Source organism: Scyliorhinus canicula, chromosome 3 (genome assembly GCF_902713615.1).
Source record: "Scyliorhinus canicula chromosome 3, sScyCan1.1, whole genome shotgun sequence".
NCBI lineage: Eukaryota > Metazoa > Chordata > Chondrichthyes > Carcharhiniformes > Scyliorhinidae > Scyliorhinus > Scyliorhinus canicula.
This window is the reverse complement of record NC_052148.1, coordinates 138751468-138769010: the sequence shown is the minus strand read 5'-3', so window position 1 is coordinate 138769010 and position 17543 is coordinate 138751468. Positions and strand designations below refer to the sequence as shown.

At 46.0% G+C, this 17543-nt stretch overlaps 1 protein-coding gene across 5 annotated transcripts in view; it reads right to left on the bottom strand.

Annotated features, from left to right (window-relative positions):
* The window catches only part of zmp:0000000660 (arf-GAP with Rho-GAP domain, ANK repeat and PH domain-containing protein 2), a 494698-nt gene that overhangs the window by 21274 nt on the left and 455881 nt on the right, over positions 1 to 17543 (bottom strand). For all 5 annotated transcript variants that reach the window (XM_038791442.1, XM_038791438.1, XM_038791439.1 and 2 more), the window contains exon 30: positions 3725 to 3760. In XM_038791442.1, coding sequence (XP_038647370.1) covers positions 3725 to 3760 — 36 coding nt within the window. The remainder of the gene's footprint in view (positions 1 to 3724; positions 3761 to 17543) is intronic.

The following is a 17543-nucleotide window of genomic DNA, read 5'->3' as shown; positions in this document are numbered from 1 at the left end:
TGGGGGATTTAGTAGCTGGGTAAAGGGACACATGTTAGTGTAGGCGGTATAAGTGGGCTTGGGTTTGCATAGGGGGTGTGAGGGTCATGGGATGTGGATGTGGGGCATTGTTTGGCATTGATTGGGGTATGAGATGGGGTGTGGGTGCTCTGAGATGGGGTGACAATGGCAGTGAGGAGGGGTGAGGGGGCTGTGAGGTGGGGTGAGGGGGCTGTGATGTGGGGTGCGGGGGCTGTGAGGGGGTCTGTGAGGTGGGGTGAGGGGGTCTGTGAGGTGGGGTGAGGGGGTCTGTGAGATGGGGTGAGGGGTCTGTGAGATGGGGTGAGGGGTCTTTTGGAAATACAAATAGATTCCTTCCACTGGTTCTCCTTTGTCTTAACGTCCTTGTCACGTCCTCAAAAAATTCTAACAGATTTGAACAAAGAACAAAAAGAACAAAGAAAAGTACAGCACAGGAACAGGCCCTTCGGCCCTCCAAGCCCGTGCCGACCATGCTGACCGACTAAACTACAATCTTCTACACGTCTGTGAGATGGGATGAGGGGTCTGTGAGATGGCGTGAGGGGTCTGTGAGGTGGCGTGAGGGGTCTGTGAGGTGGGGTGAGGGGTCTGTGAGGTGGGGTGAGGGGGCTGTGAGGTGGGGTGAGGGGGCTGTGAGGTGGGGTGGGGGGGCTGTGAGGTGGGGTGAGGGGGGCTGTGAGGTGGGGTGAGGGGGTCTGTGAGGTGGGGTGAGGGGTCTGTGAGGTGGCGTGAGGGGTCTGTGAGATGGCGTGAGGGGTCTGTGAGGTGGGGTGAGGGGTCTGTGAGGTGGGGTGGGGGGGCTGTGAGGTGGGGTGAGGGGGCTGTGAGGTGGGGTGAGGGGGCTGTGAGGTGGGGTGCGGGGGCTGTGAGGTGGGGTGCGGGGGCTGTGAGGTGGGGTGAGGGGTCTGTGAGGTGCGGTGAGGGGGCTGTGAGGTGGGGTGGGGGGGCTGTGAGGTGGGGTGAGGGGGCTGTGAGATGGGGTGAGGGGGCTGTGAGGTGGGGTGCGGGGGCTGTGAGGTGGGGTGCGGGGGGCTGTGAGGTGGGGTGAGGGGTCTGTGAGGTGGGGTGAGGGGGCTGTGAGGTGAGGTGAGGGGGCTGTGAGGTGAGGGGGCTGTGAGATGGGGTGAGGGGTCTGTGAGATGGGGTGAGGGGGCTGTGAGATGGGGTGAGGGGTCTGTGAGATGGGGTGCGGGGGCTGTGAGGTGGGGTGAGGGTTCTGTGAGATGGGGTGAGGGGGCTGTGAGATGGGGTGAGGGGTCTGTGAGGTGGGGTGAGGGGGCTGTGAGGTGGGGTGAGGGGTCTGTGAGGTGGCGTGAAGGGTCTGTGAGGTGGGGTGAGGGGGCTGTGAGGTGAGGTGAGGGGGCTGTGAGGTGAGGGGGCTGTGAGATGGGGTGAGGGGTCTGTGAGATGGGGTGAGGGGGCTGTGAGATGGGGTGAGGGGTCTGTGAGATGGGGTGCGGGGGCTGTGAGGTGGGGTGAGGGGTCTGTGAGATGGGGTGAGGGGGCTGTGAGATGGGGTGAGGGGTCTGTGAGATGGGGTGAGGGGGCTGTGAGATGGGGTGAGGGGGCTGTGAGATGGGGTGAGGGGTCTGTGAGATGGAGTGAGGGGTCTGTGAGATGGGGTGAGGGGGCTGTGAGATGGGGTCTGTGAGGTGGGGTGGGGGGTCTGTGAGGTGGGGTGAGGGGGCTGTGAGGTGGGGTGAGGGGTCTGTGAGATGGGGTGAGGGTGGCTGAGGCCGAGGGATTATTTTTATTTACACTTATTTTTTATTTATTTAAACACAGTGCCAGAACACAGAGGCAGACCTTGCTCCCACCCTGCCCTGCAACTGGCAGCCTCTGCATTCAATCAGAACAACGAATAAACGGGCATCGTGCGACTATCAACAGGCAGGACTGTTCCCTTCCAGTTGGGGAACACTTCAGCAGTCAAGGACATTCAGCCTCTGATCTCCGGGTCAGCATTCTACAAGGAGGCCTTCAGGAGACGCGACAACGCAAAATTGCTGAGCAAAAACTTATAGCTAAGTTCCGCACGCATGAATGCGGACTCAACCGGGATCTGGGATTCATGTCGCATTACATTCGGCCCCCACCAACAAGCCTGGACTTGCAGAGGCCTACCGACTGAACTGGCCTGGGACAATTCACACCTCTTTAACCTGGAGTTACCTCTCTCTCTGCATCTTTGATGATTTGATTGCCTGCAGGTGCTCGCATTCCGGGGCATCTCTGACTGTGTCTATATAAACATTTCTGGAACAAGCCTTTCCATTCACCTGAAGAAGGAGCCGTGCTCCGAAAGCTCGTGTTTGAAACAAACCTGTTGGACTTTAACCTGGTGTTGTAAGACTTCTTACTGTGCTCACCCCAGTCCAACGCCGGCATCTCCACATCATTCAATCAGAGTGACCAGCCCCGACTCCTATTTTAATCCAGCCCAGTCCACTTGGGGTACCACCAGTCACTTTCTTTCAAATGGAGCACAAAACTGTTAAGCCTACACTCTGTCTCCTACCTCTGAAATAATTCCCTGCTCATGTTGAAATGTTGTCTCCAATTCCATGTGCTTCATAGTCTCTTGTGTGGAACCTTAGTACATTCAATGAGGTTAGTTGGATATGACTTTATCCCAAATGTTAGCTCCGAGCAACTCCACTGAAGCTAACATCTGAGCAACTCCACTGAAGCTAACATTCAGACTATATCTAGAAGTCTATATTAGACTTTTGATATATAATTTTCTGCTCTCTCTCTCTCTGTCACCCTTCCTATATAGTGGTGTAATACAGGCAGTTTTCCAGTCCAAATAATTCCTGCATAAAGAGAATTTTGAAAGATCATGACTAAAGCATCTAAACTTTCCTTACCTATTTGTTTACCCTGGGGAAGAAACCATCCAATCCCAAAGATTTTTCTATTGTCATGCTCATTACTTTTACTATTGTCACATTTTCTCTTACAATAAATCGAGGTAACTCTTTCCTTTATTTATGATCAGATTCCCTTGTATCTCCTGGTATTTAATCCTGTGCTAACTGATACAATGCAATTGTGTGCCATGTCTACCATTTCATTCCTTTCAATAACCGTCAATATTTTTCCTCAAACAATTACCTAGTTCTCACCAAAATGCTGGGGTTGACTAAACTTAAATGCCTACTTGTGGCAAACCATCTCAATAACTGCATGGAAAAATCCATTTTCTCTTTTTTTTTTTGCTGAATACAGATTCTGCATTCATACTTCCTTGTTCCTTACATCGTAATACAAACAAATGAGTGTGTATTCTGGATATAACTTCTGTATATAATAAAATGATGATTTCTTAATGGGGGAATATTTTCCTACAATCTGACACAGCTTTATCAAAATAAGCGATTTCAGTTTATATGGAAAAGTTTATAATGTAATTGATTTTATCACAAAAATGTTTTTAAATCCTTCTGATCAAATGACTTGCTTGGCATGTCAAACAAAATATTTGATTTCTTTGCACGGTCCTACGATCCTCTCCCTTTCATCTTTATTTTATCTTTTCACATTAGTTGCCTCTTGCAAATTGAATATGGTAAGAGTATCTCATTTGGAACACCTTATATTCTTTCCAATACCATTATTTTACTTTGCTACTCAACAATCGGACTACTGCAAATGCAACACATTAAAAATAATTCAGACAGGACCTAATTTCACAACTTACCATTGTTGTTTTTCTGAACAAAGTGTAAAACCCAAGCTGTGTAATAGAGAAAGGAACATGTTAAGGCATCTGTCCCTCATTCTTAGAAGGTAGTGAACAGGGAAAGCATTTTTATCACGAGACAACATTGGTGGAGGCAAGAATGCAATAAACAAGGGAAGAATTGAGGATCCCAAGGGTGCCATTTACAAGTAAGTATTGCACAAGCGAAGAAACAAGAAACCATCTTCCAATCAATTCGAAGGGAATGAAAAACTTAAAAGTGCGAATCAGCAGATAGAGTATATAAAATTAATTAAAGATCCTGCAGACCAAAATTCCGTTATTTGTTGTATCTACCAGACTAATGGTTATTTAAGCAATTATCAGAGGCTCACTTAAGTTGGACTGATTGCGCATTCTATTATTACCAAATAAACCTATCTCAATTTAACGTCACTTTCACCTGAATGATTGATAATAATATAATCTATTTTAGTACAATACATAAAACTGTTTTTGGATTAATCTTCTTGCTATTCTGAATACTTTGCCTGGAGCAGGTTTAACCCATTATAAATCAGGAACAAGCATTAACTCAGCTTCATAATATGGAGGCTTTAAGATATAATATTGGATGGATTCTCTGGTTCCCCAGCCACCTGTTTCTTGGCGGCGCGCCGTTCACTTGTGGTGGGATTCTATCTTCACGCTGTTTATCAATAGGATTTTCCATTGAAACCACAACAAGTCAGTGAGAAATCTGTGGCCAGGGGTGCACTGCCAACGGGAAAAGTGAATCGCATCGGCTGGAGAATTCCGACCATTGATAACATAATGATTTTCTATACTTCGAACTATTATTAAAATAGATGATTAAAGATGACAAATTTTAAAAGACAGAATCAGTGAATGCAGACAAGATATAATAAGACTTATAAAACTCCAAACACAGTTGTATATCAACAAAATGTTATCTTGTCATCGCACCGTAATGCAGAAAAATGTCCTGTAGTACTGTTTTTGATGCAAAACCGGAGATTTCATAGAATTTACAGTGCAGGAGGCCATTCGGCCCATCGAGTCTGCCCCGGCTCCTGGAAAGAGCACCCCACCCAAGCCGATACCTCCACTCTATCCCCATAACCCGGTAACCCCACCTAACACTAAGGGCAATTTGGACCCTAAGGGCAATTTGGACCCTGAGGGCAATTTAGCATGGCCAATTTACCTAACCTGCACATCTTTGGACTGTGGGAGGAAACCGGAGCACCTGAAGGAAACCCACGCACACACGGGGAGAACGTGCAGACTCCACAGAGTGACCCAAGCCGGGATTCGAACCTGGGACCCTGGAGCTGTGAAGCATTTGTGCTAAACACTATGCTACCATGCTGCCCGATTAATGGATGTTAGGAGAAACAGAAATATATTGGGACGTGTGATCAAACAAAAGCTTAGGGTTCTAAAGAAAATATTAAAGGAGAAGAGAGAGGTGTGAAAGATGGAAACAGTAAAGGAGGAAATGCCAGAGTAGGGGCCCTAGACAGATAAACGGACAGTTGTTTATGGTTGGGCGAAGGAAGGTGATGATTCTCAAAATGGTCCAATGGGATATGGTCTAAAAGATTTTACAAAGTGTGGGGGGGGTGGGGGGGGGGGGGGGGGGGGTGGGGGGGTGAGGCTATGACAGTATTTAAACACGAGCATGGAAATTTTAAAATTGTGATGTTAAGGAGGTACCAACGTAGATCAACAAGAGATCAGAAAATCTTGTTGTGCAATAGGATCCAAGATGACGATGGACTGAGGTTTATGGTGGGAAGGCATTCATGACAGCACTGGATGGATCAACAGCATGCATGACAGGTTCAGTGGCAGGTGGACTGAACCAGAGGTAAAGTTGGAAAAGCAGCTTTGGTGATGAAGAATACATACTGTCAGAAGTTCAACTTGGGGTCAAACAGGATGCTGAGATAGTGAACAATTTGGTCCAGCCCGAGTGGATGGTCAGGGAGGAGGCTAGAATTAGTGGTGAGGGAATTGAATCCATGGTAAGGGTAGAAGACAATAAATATCTCACATAAATTGTGCTTTAAGGCTTTTCCATTCCGCTGAAGGTCAATTGGCTTTTGGCTGGCCTGCTGCACCCTCCGCAGCAGTACTCAATGCAGTGGGGCTGGGAAATCCAGGCATTCATCTTTATAAAAAAAATGCTCCCTGCACAGACACCATCAAATGGTATTATTGTCATGGGGCTGGATTTTACCCCAGGCTTTGGATCCCGATGTTGGCACCAAACAGGGGTCCTGAGCCCATACTGGATGGAAGCTGGACCGGCTCAGCAATTTTCCCCAGAGGTGGCCTCCTGATTGCCTGCCTTTCAGACCACCATCCTGAGGCAGGATGCCTCCTGTCATAAGGCCAGTATATAGTAAAGCCTCAGCAGCTGGCTGGGAGTGGTGGGTGTTGGTTTGAGGCAGGCCTGAGGTTATGTTGAAAGAGGGACAAGTAAAAAATCTGAGGGGCCAAGCAGAGCTATGTGACACAATGCTAGCGGGCTGGGAAAATTGTCCTCAATAGGGGCTCTAATTACTTAAATCTCCATTTGGCAGGCAGCCGATCCATATCCAGTCCTGCCACTGAAGCTTCACTGCTGGCAGGCGAACCTGTATGGGAGAGCCATGGCAGGTGGCTGCCCGATATTTTCTCAGCTACCTCTCTTCCTAGTCTGCCAATGTAAGGCCAGTAAAATCCTGCCGTCAATCACTAATTCCAATGTCACATTTGTGAGATTGTTGGCAGCTGGTGGCGGCAATTGTTTTTTGAAAGGAGAACAGTTCAAGGAGTGCAGACCATATTAATGAGGAGGTGACTGCAAATGAATTTTTGGAGAATTTAATATGTGCTACATGATTCCGAATATATTTTACACAAATTACATTTTTAATAAGAACAACCACCTTCCAGAATTTATTTTGTAGAGTCATATGGCTGTATTTTATGCTTGTCTGCTCGGGAATTTGAAGGCTGGGGTGGAGGGGCCCATAAAATCCAGCACATGGCCTGCCTCCCAACTACCAACCTGCCTCTAACCTGACTCACATTTTACGAGGGACAGTGTTGGCATCAGGTGGTCCGCCTGCCCTTAGGCCTATTGAGGCCCTTAAGTGGCTGATTAATGGCCACTTTAGAGCAATATCCTGCCCCCATTTCTTTTTATGCATGGCAGGGGTAGGCCCATGCCCCCCCCTCCCCCAAAGCTATCTTCCCCCTTTAACCTTCCCCCCACTGGCCTCCCAAATCCTGCCCCCATCGCACGTGCCAGGGCCTTCCAGCCTGGCCAGGGTGATAGCACGTTCTTACTTTCAATCTCCTCTTTAAGGCTGTTGTTTGTCAGAATTGCCTGTAATCCCAGTGGGCCAGCACTCCTATCTGGCACTATTGGGACTACAGAGTGTGGGTCATCCTCCCGATACAGGGAATGGAAGCCTCACCTTAAAGCAATTAATACTGCTCTCTGCATTAAATTTCTGAGGGGCAGTCATCACCATGGTGGGCAGTCTCATCATTGACTTTTTAGCTGGGTGGTCGCCATCCACAGTGCACCGTAAAATCCAGCCCAAGGAATAGTTACACAGGGGCAGCAGGGTAGCATGGTGGTCAGCATAAATGCTTCACAGCTCCAGGGTCCCAGGTTCGATTCCCGGCTGGGTCACTGTCTGTGTGGAGTCTGCACGTCCTCCCCCTGTGTGCGTGGGTTTCCTCCGGGTGCTCCGGTTTCCTCCCACAGTCCAAAGATGTGCGGGTTAGGTGGATTGGCCATGCTAAATTGCCCGTAGTGTCCTAATAAAAGTAAGGTTAAGGGGGGGGGGTTGTTGGGTTACGGGTATAGGGTGGATACGTGGGTTTGAGTAGGGTTATCATGGCTCGGCACAACATTGAGGGCCGAAGGGCCTGTTCTGTGCTGTACTGTTCTATGTTCTATAGAAGGAGGTCAATGCTGGCTCTCTGCAAGAGCAACTCTGCCAAGTCCACTACCTATCCTTTCCTGCACCCCCTTTATTGCCTTCGTTGTGTTATGCTTCTTCGTGTGGCATAAGCTGCTTCCTTGATGTATGCTTTGACAAAGGTCCAGACTTTGTAATGAGTTCAATATGTTTATTGAACTATTAACACAATTCTTAAATGAGTTCGACTCTCCTGCTAATCTAACTGTAGTCACTCAGTCTAACTAAACCAGTCTGCTCTAAGCCACGTGTGATACTTCTGATCAACCCTGATGTACTCTCTAGTTGTGGGTCTGTGGAAAGAGGCAGAGCATGTGTGCCCTGTCCTTTTATATGGGTTGTGAAGTGCCCCTTTGTGGTAATGCCACCTCTGGGTGTCCTGATTATCCATTGGTTGTGCCCTGTTGTAATGACCCATTAGCTGTATGTCTGCATGTCATGACATCTCTGGTGCTCCCTCTAGTGGTTACTTAGTTGTAGTGTATTTACATTAATCCCTTGTGTGATGCATATGAAATGAAAATCGCTTATTGTCACGAGTAGGCTTCAATTAAGTTGCTGTGAAAAGCCCCTAGTCGCCACATTCCGGCGCCTGTCCGGGGAGGCTGGTACGGAAATCGAACCATGCTGCTGGCCTGCTTGGTGTGCTTTAAAAGCCAGTGATTTAGCCTTGTGAGCTAAACCAGCCCCTTCACCACAGCCTTGGACACAATACTCCAGTTGAAACTGAACCAGTGTTTTACAATGGTTCATCATAACATCCTTGCCTTTGTGCACTATGGACGGAATTTTCCAGTCCCTCCTGCCAGCAGGAACTTCCAGTCCCTCTGAAGTCAACGAATGGCTCGCTGCATCCGCCGCCGGGGAACCTGGCGAGGCTGGGCTGGAAAATCCCAGCCTATGTTTGTATTTTATAAAGCCCTGGATCTCAAGTGCTTTTTTAAACACTTTTTCAACCTTTCCTGTCACCTTCAATGATTTGAGTACATATAACTCAGTTCTCTGTTTCTAGCCCTGCTTAGCATTGTTCCCTTTATTTTATATTGCTTCTATTGTTCTTCCTACCAAAATGCACCCGTTATTCTTCTCTGCATTGAACTGCTGTGTGTCTGCCAATTCCAGCAGTCTGTCTGTGTCCTCTTAAAGTCTTATCCTCCTCACAGTTCAGAATATCGCCAAGTTTTGTGATACCTGCAAATTATGAAATTTGCCCTTGTACGTACATTAATTCGAGGATATTAATATACATCAAGAAAAGCAGGGGTCCTTGTAGTGATCCCTGGGGAATCTCTCTATTTACATTCCACCAGTCAAAAAAAAATGGTTCACCTCTATTCTCTATTTCTTGTCATTCAAGCAACTTAATTTCTTTACCAACACTGCCTCTTTTATTCCATGGACCTCAACTTTGCTTGAAAACCTATTTCTCTTTGATATGGAAGGCCATTGAATCAAGGAGGTCTCCAAAAGAAAGAGTCTCATTACCAAGCCTTATGTGAGCACTAGCAAGTAATTTAATCACATCCATGTTAGATCCTGTCCTCAGGTGACATTGCCTCACATAAACCCTTATCAGCAGTGTTCTTAGTTAACAATCAGGAGGATCTGCCTTTTGCTTTGCTAATCCACTCAAGGGGCATAAACACATTACCAAAGCAGATGCCTAAGAAACGAATAATTAAGCACCCCATTGTCAGTGGTGCCATCACTCAAAGATGCTAAAATCACTTGCCAGTTCAGGTGAATGTGCAAGAACTGATTCAAAGTCATGTAGCTGAGTTTTTTTGGTGTCCTGATCAACATTTATCCTCAATTAGCATCTCGAAAATCAGATCAACCGTGTCTGTATCTTACTGCAGGTCTCCTCTATGCAAACTGGCTGCCACATTTGCTCATATAAAACTAATACATTGATTGTCCAGCACTTTGGATCATTGAGAGTGTATGAAAGGGACTGTATAAGCATTTTGTTTTATGTTTGCGTGTTCTGATGATTATTAGTAATAGTAAGGCCTGCTCAGCTGCCACCGTTCAATGCGGTTATTAATCTACACCTGCTGATGCACTGAAATGTCAGGAAAGCTCAGTATGCATCAATTTAGGAACAAGACATTTGCATACCGGCAGTAGAAGGATTAAAATGATGCCTTTGATGAGACGTTTTTTACTCTGATCAATTTAAATGGCAAAAGTGATGAATAGGTTGTTGAAAAGTGCGATGTGAGAAACACAAATACCTAGCTCTATCGGGCTCAAAACTTAATTTATAATTGCAGCAAATGTTCCAATATTACAAACGGGATATTGACAAAGAAAGAGGCAGGGGCAAGACACACAGAGCAAAGATTAGTAATTAATTAATTTAAAAAACACAATAAAACCAAAAATAGCCCTCATACCTCACACCCCATTAATTCTAATGCACTCCCCGTATCGATCCATACCAATTCTAACCCCGGCCCACCCTCTGTATCCCATCCATACCAACTCTAACCCCTCCCCCCCACCAAGGCCCCATGTCCTCTCTACTCTCCATGCCAATCTATTTCTCTCTATCCACCCCCATGTACCCTCACACCTACAAATGTTGATTAGAAAAACAGCTAACCTGCAAGTTCAGCAAAATAAATCAGTGTTTGCATCTCTATTGAATGCTTGTTGACATAAGCTTCTGTGCTATCAATACAGTATTAATTCTGCTGAATCATTTCCACAACCTATCATAATCACTGAAATGAAATGAAAATCGTTTATTGTCACGAGTAGGCTTCAATGAAGTTACTGTGAAAAGCCCCTAGTCGCCACATTCCGGCGCCTGTCCGGGGAGGCTGTTACGGGAATCGAACCGTCCTGCTGGCCTGCTTGGTCTGCTTTAAAAGCCAGCGATTTAGCCCAGTGAGCTAAACCAGCCCCTAACCACCAGCTAAACCACTGTGAGGGGGGAAGGACTGTAAGTTCACAGTTTGATAACAGCTCCAAGCGGTTATTCTGCAGGATAATGGCTACCCCAATCTGATCATTGCTCGCTGTATATTGTGCATGACAATTTATGCCAACTCGAACTGATCCATGACCCCCCACTCATCCCATCCCCATGGTTATTTATAGCTCCTATGACAACTTAGTGCCAGCCCATGCCCCCCTCCCCCAATTCACCACCCTATACATCCTCCATGCTATCTTAACTGGTATCCACCATGGGCAGACCTCAAGAGTTATGTTTTTTCAATTATTTTCATTCATTTATGGGATGTGGGCATTGTTGGCTAGGCCAGCATTTATTGTCCATCACTTGATAATGAACCATTCATCAAGACTCTCTATTTCCAGTCAGTTAGCCAATCATCTATTATTGACAATATATTACCCCAACAGAATGAGCCATGTCTTGTGCAGTAATATTATATGTTTTAATCTTAATAATCTTTATTATCAATGAAGTTACTGTGAAAAGCCCCTAGTTGCCACATTCCGACACCTATTCGGGCACACGGAGGGAGAATTCAGAATTTCCAATTTACCAAACAGCACGTCTTTCGGGACTTGTGGGAGGAAACCGGAGTACCCGGAGGACACCCACACAGACACAGGGAGAATGTGGAGACTCCACACAGACAGTGACCCAAGCTGGGAATTGAACCTGGGACTCTGGAGCTGTGAAGCAACAGTGCTACCATGCCGCCCTGATGCATATGTAGGACCTTATCGAAAAGCTTTTGGAAACACAAATACAATGTCCAACTGTTTTTCTGGATTCTCATACTTATTTGATTCATTCTTTTTTTTGAGGAACATATTGTACAAGTTTATTTTTAAACATGGTTGAGTACGATGCTCTAAAACAGAGCAGAATTATGAAATATAATAAATGTTGCCACTGTAATTCACTGATCAAGTTACAATCTGTTGTTAACCTCAATGAATACTGTGTTCGATCAACTCTCATTTACCACCTTAGCTTTGCCTTCATAATATATTTCAATGTACGACTGACAGCAACGCTGAAGGTAAAAGATTTTTTTCTATAAATATTTTATTCTCCTCCTTTTTCACATTCTCTCCCGTATTTACACCCACCAACAATAAACAATAATCAGCAACAGATATGTCAAACCCCATAACAATAACAACGATCCATCCTCCCACCAACCCCCAAATATCAGCCTGCATGTTTACATAAGAAAATGACAAAAAGGAATCAGGGATTACCCATAGTCATCCTTAATACACACAGCCCCCCTCCCCCCCAACCCTCCCACCCAATCCCCCCCCCCCAAACTAATGTTCGATGTTATCCAGTTCTTGAAAGTGCATAATAAATAATGCCCATGACTTGTAGCAACCCCTCCGAGCTTCCCCTCAGTTCAAACTTAACCTTCTCAAGGGTCAAGTATTCCAACAGGTCCCCCAGCCATGCCAGGGCACAGGGTGGAGAGGCTGCTCTCCATCCCAGCAGGATCCCCCTTCAGGCGATCAATGAGGCGAAGGCTACGATATCTGGCTCTGCACCCGTTTCCAACCCTGGCTGGTCCGGCACCCTGAATATGGCCTCCCGGGGACCCGGATCCAGTTTCACGTGCACCACCTTGGAAATTACCCTAAAAACCTCCTTCTAGTACTCCTCTAGCTTTGGACAGGACCAAAACATATGAACGTGATTAGCGTACCCCCGTCCACAACTTTCACACACATCTACTACTCCTTCAAAGAATCGGCTCAAATTCGCCCTCGTGAGGTGTGCTCTATATACCACTTTCAAGCTGTATCAGCCCTAATCTCACACATGAGGTGGAGGCATTTACTCTCCGGAGAACCTCACACCAGAACCCCTCCTCCATATCCTCTCCCAACTCTTCTTCCCACTTTGCTTTGATCCCTTCCAGTGGTGCCTCATCCTCTTCCAAAATAGCTCTGTACACCGCTGACACTACCCCCTTCTCCAGTCCCCTCGTCATCAGCACCTCCTCCAGCAATGTGGTGGCTGGTCCCTCTGGGAAGCTCGGTATTTCCTTCCTGGCAAAATCCCGAACCTGCATGTATCTAAACATTTCTCCCTGCTCCAGCCCATACTTCGCTTCGAGCTCCCTCAATCCTGCAAACCGACCCTAAGAAACAAATCTTTTAGCGTCTTAATCCCCTTCTCTGCCCATTTCCGAAAACTTCCATCCCACTTCCCTGGCTCAAATCTGTGGTTCCTCCGAATCGGCATTTCCCTTGACCCTGCCCCCAACCCGAAGTGTTGGCAAAACTGCCGTCAGATTTTCAATGAAGCTATTATTACTGGACTCCCTGAGTATTTCCCCGGAGCTATCGGGAGCAGCGCTTTTCAGTCCCGACCCCCTGCACAAACTCTCCTCCATTCTGACCCACTAGGAATCGACCCCTCTGACCCAGAACCGCACCTTCTCCACATTTGCCACCCAGTAGTATATCTTCTCCACCGTAAGTAGTGTGGCGCCGCCTTGCGGTTCTGCTTCCGCCATCCTGTCAGCACTTTAGCGCGTCCTCTCATTCAGCGACGAACACGCGTTTCCTCCTTTCTTCGACGCTGCTCTTCGCATCCTTTAGCGGCTTATTGTTTTTTCTTTCTTTTCTCATCTCTCCCCTTTCACCCTCTTGTCCTTCATCAATATGAATTATTCGTTTTTTTTTAAAAAAGAGGAGAAAAAAAAAACTTTCACCCAACTTCTTTAAACCTTCTTTCTCCTCTACATTCCCCCAGAGCTCCCCGGGACAGGACTTCAGCTTTCTTTCTTCATCCTAGGTGGGAGCCATCCGATGTGGGACACCCAACCTACATCGTGCCCTGGCCTCGGGCCTGCCACCTCGGCCTCCTTGTAGCTCCACCCCCGCTGTTCCGAACTCCACGCAGCGCAGGGCCCAGCACCTCAGCCCCCGCCGCCTGACACCCACGCGGGATTCTTCACTGGTTTTTAAACCGGCCCTGCTAGCTGCCTGCGACGGCCCTAAGGCCGACGACAGTCGGGGGAGGGTGAATGATGACTCAGGGAAATCCCCGAAGACGCCGCAAATCGTGGCCACCGGCGGGAGCTTTTCTTACTGCGGCCGCCCTGCTCGCCCACGCCACCAGTGGGTATCACTGAGAAGGCCAGAATTTATTGGCTTGAGAAGAACATAGAACATACATTGCAGACGGAGACCATTCGGCCCATTGAGTCTGCACCGACCCACTTAAGCCAGGTAGTGAGCTGCCTTCTTGAACCACTCAGTCTATGTGAAATAGGTACACCCAGTGTTAGGGAGAGAGCTCCAGGATTTTGAAATCAAATTTCAAAGTGAACAGAAACTTATACTGCATAAGAAAGTGTGCTGATAGATTGTTAGATGTGTTGCCATGGAGAATGCAGCAGGGGATCAGTTATCTTCTAAGCTTTTGTTAAGTTAAGTCTCGGCATATTCTTTCTTTCTGTAGAGGATATGACAGGCCCTTTGTGTGAATATGTGTAGCTTCCAACACATATAAGTGAGCAACGTTGCAAGTAACGCTGATAAGTTAAATTGGTCACCAGTGTATTCTTCGCACAATTGGGATTGTTTAGTAAGTGTTGTCCAATCACAAAATTGGATCTTATATCAGATACCATGAGCAGAAATCTTCAGCCTTCCTGCTCATTGGATTTTCCAGTCCCAATGAATTTGACCCATGGCACAGGTTCCCCAATGGACTGCATGGGGAGAGGGGTGGCAAATTCTGCCCTATGGTCTACATACCTGGCATTACACCAGCACTGAACTTCATGCACCGCATTGCTAATTGTGTGACAGGCAGAAAGTATGTTTGGCTTGACAAGAGCATCTAATTAGTGGAGAATACCACTCATGTTGCTACTGCATACTGGCAGCATTAAATGACTAGCCTTATCTGTTGCTCAAATTTTTGAGATACCTTACCCTTCCAGGGTAATCTGGGGTAAACCACCTGAGGTCCATTCATGACTGTCTGATATACAACAATTAATGATTTGATTGCGGTTGCCATTATCCTGCCAGATAACCACTTGGATTTTTCAATCAAACTGAAGTTACAAGTCCCCCACTGTGATAATGATAAGTTGTGGAAGAAGTCTAACTGAAATAATATAATGTTAGCACTCAGGCTTATGTTGCCATCTAGTGAAATTGAAAGAAACTATTTTTTTCAACTGCATTTTTTCAACTGGTTGTATATTTTCAAAATTTAAAGGGCAGGAAATTTAAATAACTTTACAGCACCACAGAGCTTATAAACGTTTTACACACATTGATGTCTACTCTCAACATTCCTAAAGGGTACCTGACCTCTCCCAAAGAGGTACCTTAACTCTCCAGTTCCTGAAGTTAGGTTCAGGCTTTTCGCTCAAATGTCTAAACTATCTGAAACTTTGAGGACCATGATTACTTCTGTTTGAAGCACTTTTAAATGTAAAGCTGCCTCCATGAACTGTGGATGGTCAACATATATCCTGTCCCTGTTCCCAACTCCCCCACACTGATGAAGATATTGGATGCCAGGTTCAGGACTTCTGGTATCCTGACTCCAGAACCATTTTGGTGAGCCCTTTTATTTTTATAAAGTCCAGGCCTTTGTGTTGTTGAAATCACTTTATAATGGTGCAATATAACTGCACCTCAAAGTGGCCACATATTTTTGTGGAAATCATTTAACTTGTAAAGTTATATGCTTTCTTAGAGTGCTATTTATACCTCAAACACTGGCAGAGTTCTATTACACTGCCAACTGCACTATGCTTGTTCCCCAATTGATTAATGTTAGCAGAGGATAAGTGGCAAACATTTTCTAACACTATAATGATTTGAAAATGAATTTCTAAATTGCTACGACAAAACCATGTTTTAATCATCACTTTGTACTAGGATGGTGTTATTTTACCATATCAGTGCATAGGTCAGGTGAACATTGATCATTGCCAGAGCTGTACAAGTTAATTCCAAGAACTGGCTTTTGTTTCAATGCTAATCTTCTGCAATTTTTTCACCTGCATTGCCCTAATATTACCTTTATGCTAAATCAGCATTCTGATAAATTAGCTTGTTAGTACACTTCCTGTTTTGACAAACCTTGAATAACTCCCGCAGGGAAACAAATGTTTAAATGGTTAACTCTCCTCAGTGAAGAAGTGAAATGGGATCTATTTTTTATGATGTTCCTTACATTTAATTTTCATGATGGGGTGACAAAATTTTATTATCACGCATTTATTCAATTCTGGCATAAGTCTGTGAAAATTAATGTGAGTTAGAAAGCTTTTGACAATGTTCTGCATAAAAGGTTAAAAAGAAATGAAATAACTTTGAACCCAAGAAATAGAAGTAGGAGTAGACCATATGGCTCCTTCAACGACGTTCCCTCAAGGCTTTGCAGCTGTGCAATCCGGAAATTGCCATATTGCAGGCAAACAGGCCGCACATAAGAGCAGTCCCTTTAAGATTTGCATATGTGCAGCCACATAGCAACCTTAATGGACCATGCAGTGCAACAAACAGACCACACACAGTACAGGAAAATTAGCAAGAATGTTGACCTTGAACCTTCTCCACCATTCAATACTATTATGGCTGATCTGCATCTCAATTTTTCCACCCATATCCCACATATTGTGATTCACTGAGACATAACAAATCTATATTAACTTGAATATGTTCAACGAAACAGCATCCATTGTCCTCTGGGGTAGAGAATTCCCAAGACTCACAACCGTTTGAGTGAAGAAATTTCTCTTCTTCTCTGCCTTAAATGATTGATCCCTTATCCTGAGACTGTGCCTTCATGTTCTATATTCCCCAAACAGGGGAAACAGCCCCTCTGTCTCTACCCTGTCAACAATCTTGCGTGTTTCAATGAAATCATCTCTCATTCACCTAAATACCAGAGAGTAAATAGAAGGAAGCGAGGCAGCAGATTTACATACAGCCCAGTCCCATACATAGCAGTTTAAAACTAATCTGGTCATCTGTATTAGCTATATTGGTTGAGGGAGAAATACTGGCCAGGACATCAGGACTGCTGCCCTGCTCTTTTTCGACTAACATCACGGAATCTTACACATCCATATTTGCATGGAAATGGGGTCTTGTTGTAATATCTTATCTTTAAGATAGCACCAGCGACAGTGCAGTACTCCCCCTCAGTACCATAACAAAGTAAAGTTACTATAGTCCCAGATGACCATAAGCTGCTTTCCTCTTTGACGGGGAGAGCTGACTGGTGATTTAACCTGAGGATCAACACACCTCATGTGAGCGGCAAGGTTGAGAAGGTGGACCTTCACAAATAACGTCAGCCAGTACGGGATTGAACCCATGCTGTTGGTTTCTCTTTGTATCATGAACCAGCTGTCCAGCCGACTGAGCTAAACCGGCCCCTCGTGCCCCTGCCACAGTGGCACTGTGAGGGTGCCTGGGTGGCAGTTTCAAGATGCCAGTCTGGTCATGTCAAGGTGCCCAGGTGCTAGAGGGAGAGCCAGGGGGCCAGCCTGCCCAGTGTCTGACCAGCTGGGGTCTCTAATGACCTGGGAGACCCCCCAGGTGCCATTATACCTGGTCTGCAATTTTGGAAACCAGTGCTAAACGGCGCCCTAGCAAGGTCTCCCAGGTGGGGCTGTTATGTCCCAGGCCCCTGGAGAATATGGCGCAGACATATTTAAATTAGTCGAATGACTAATTTAAATATGTATATGTGGATCTTGCCTAGCGAGGGTGGAATCCAGATTACGACGTCTTGCGAGATCTTATTAAATCTTGCGAGGCGTTTTGACCATTGTGAATTTCTCGCAAGATTCAGTGACTTTGTCACGTAACCAAGTTGGCCG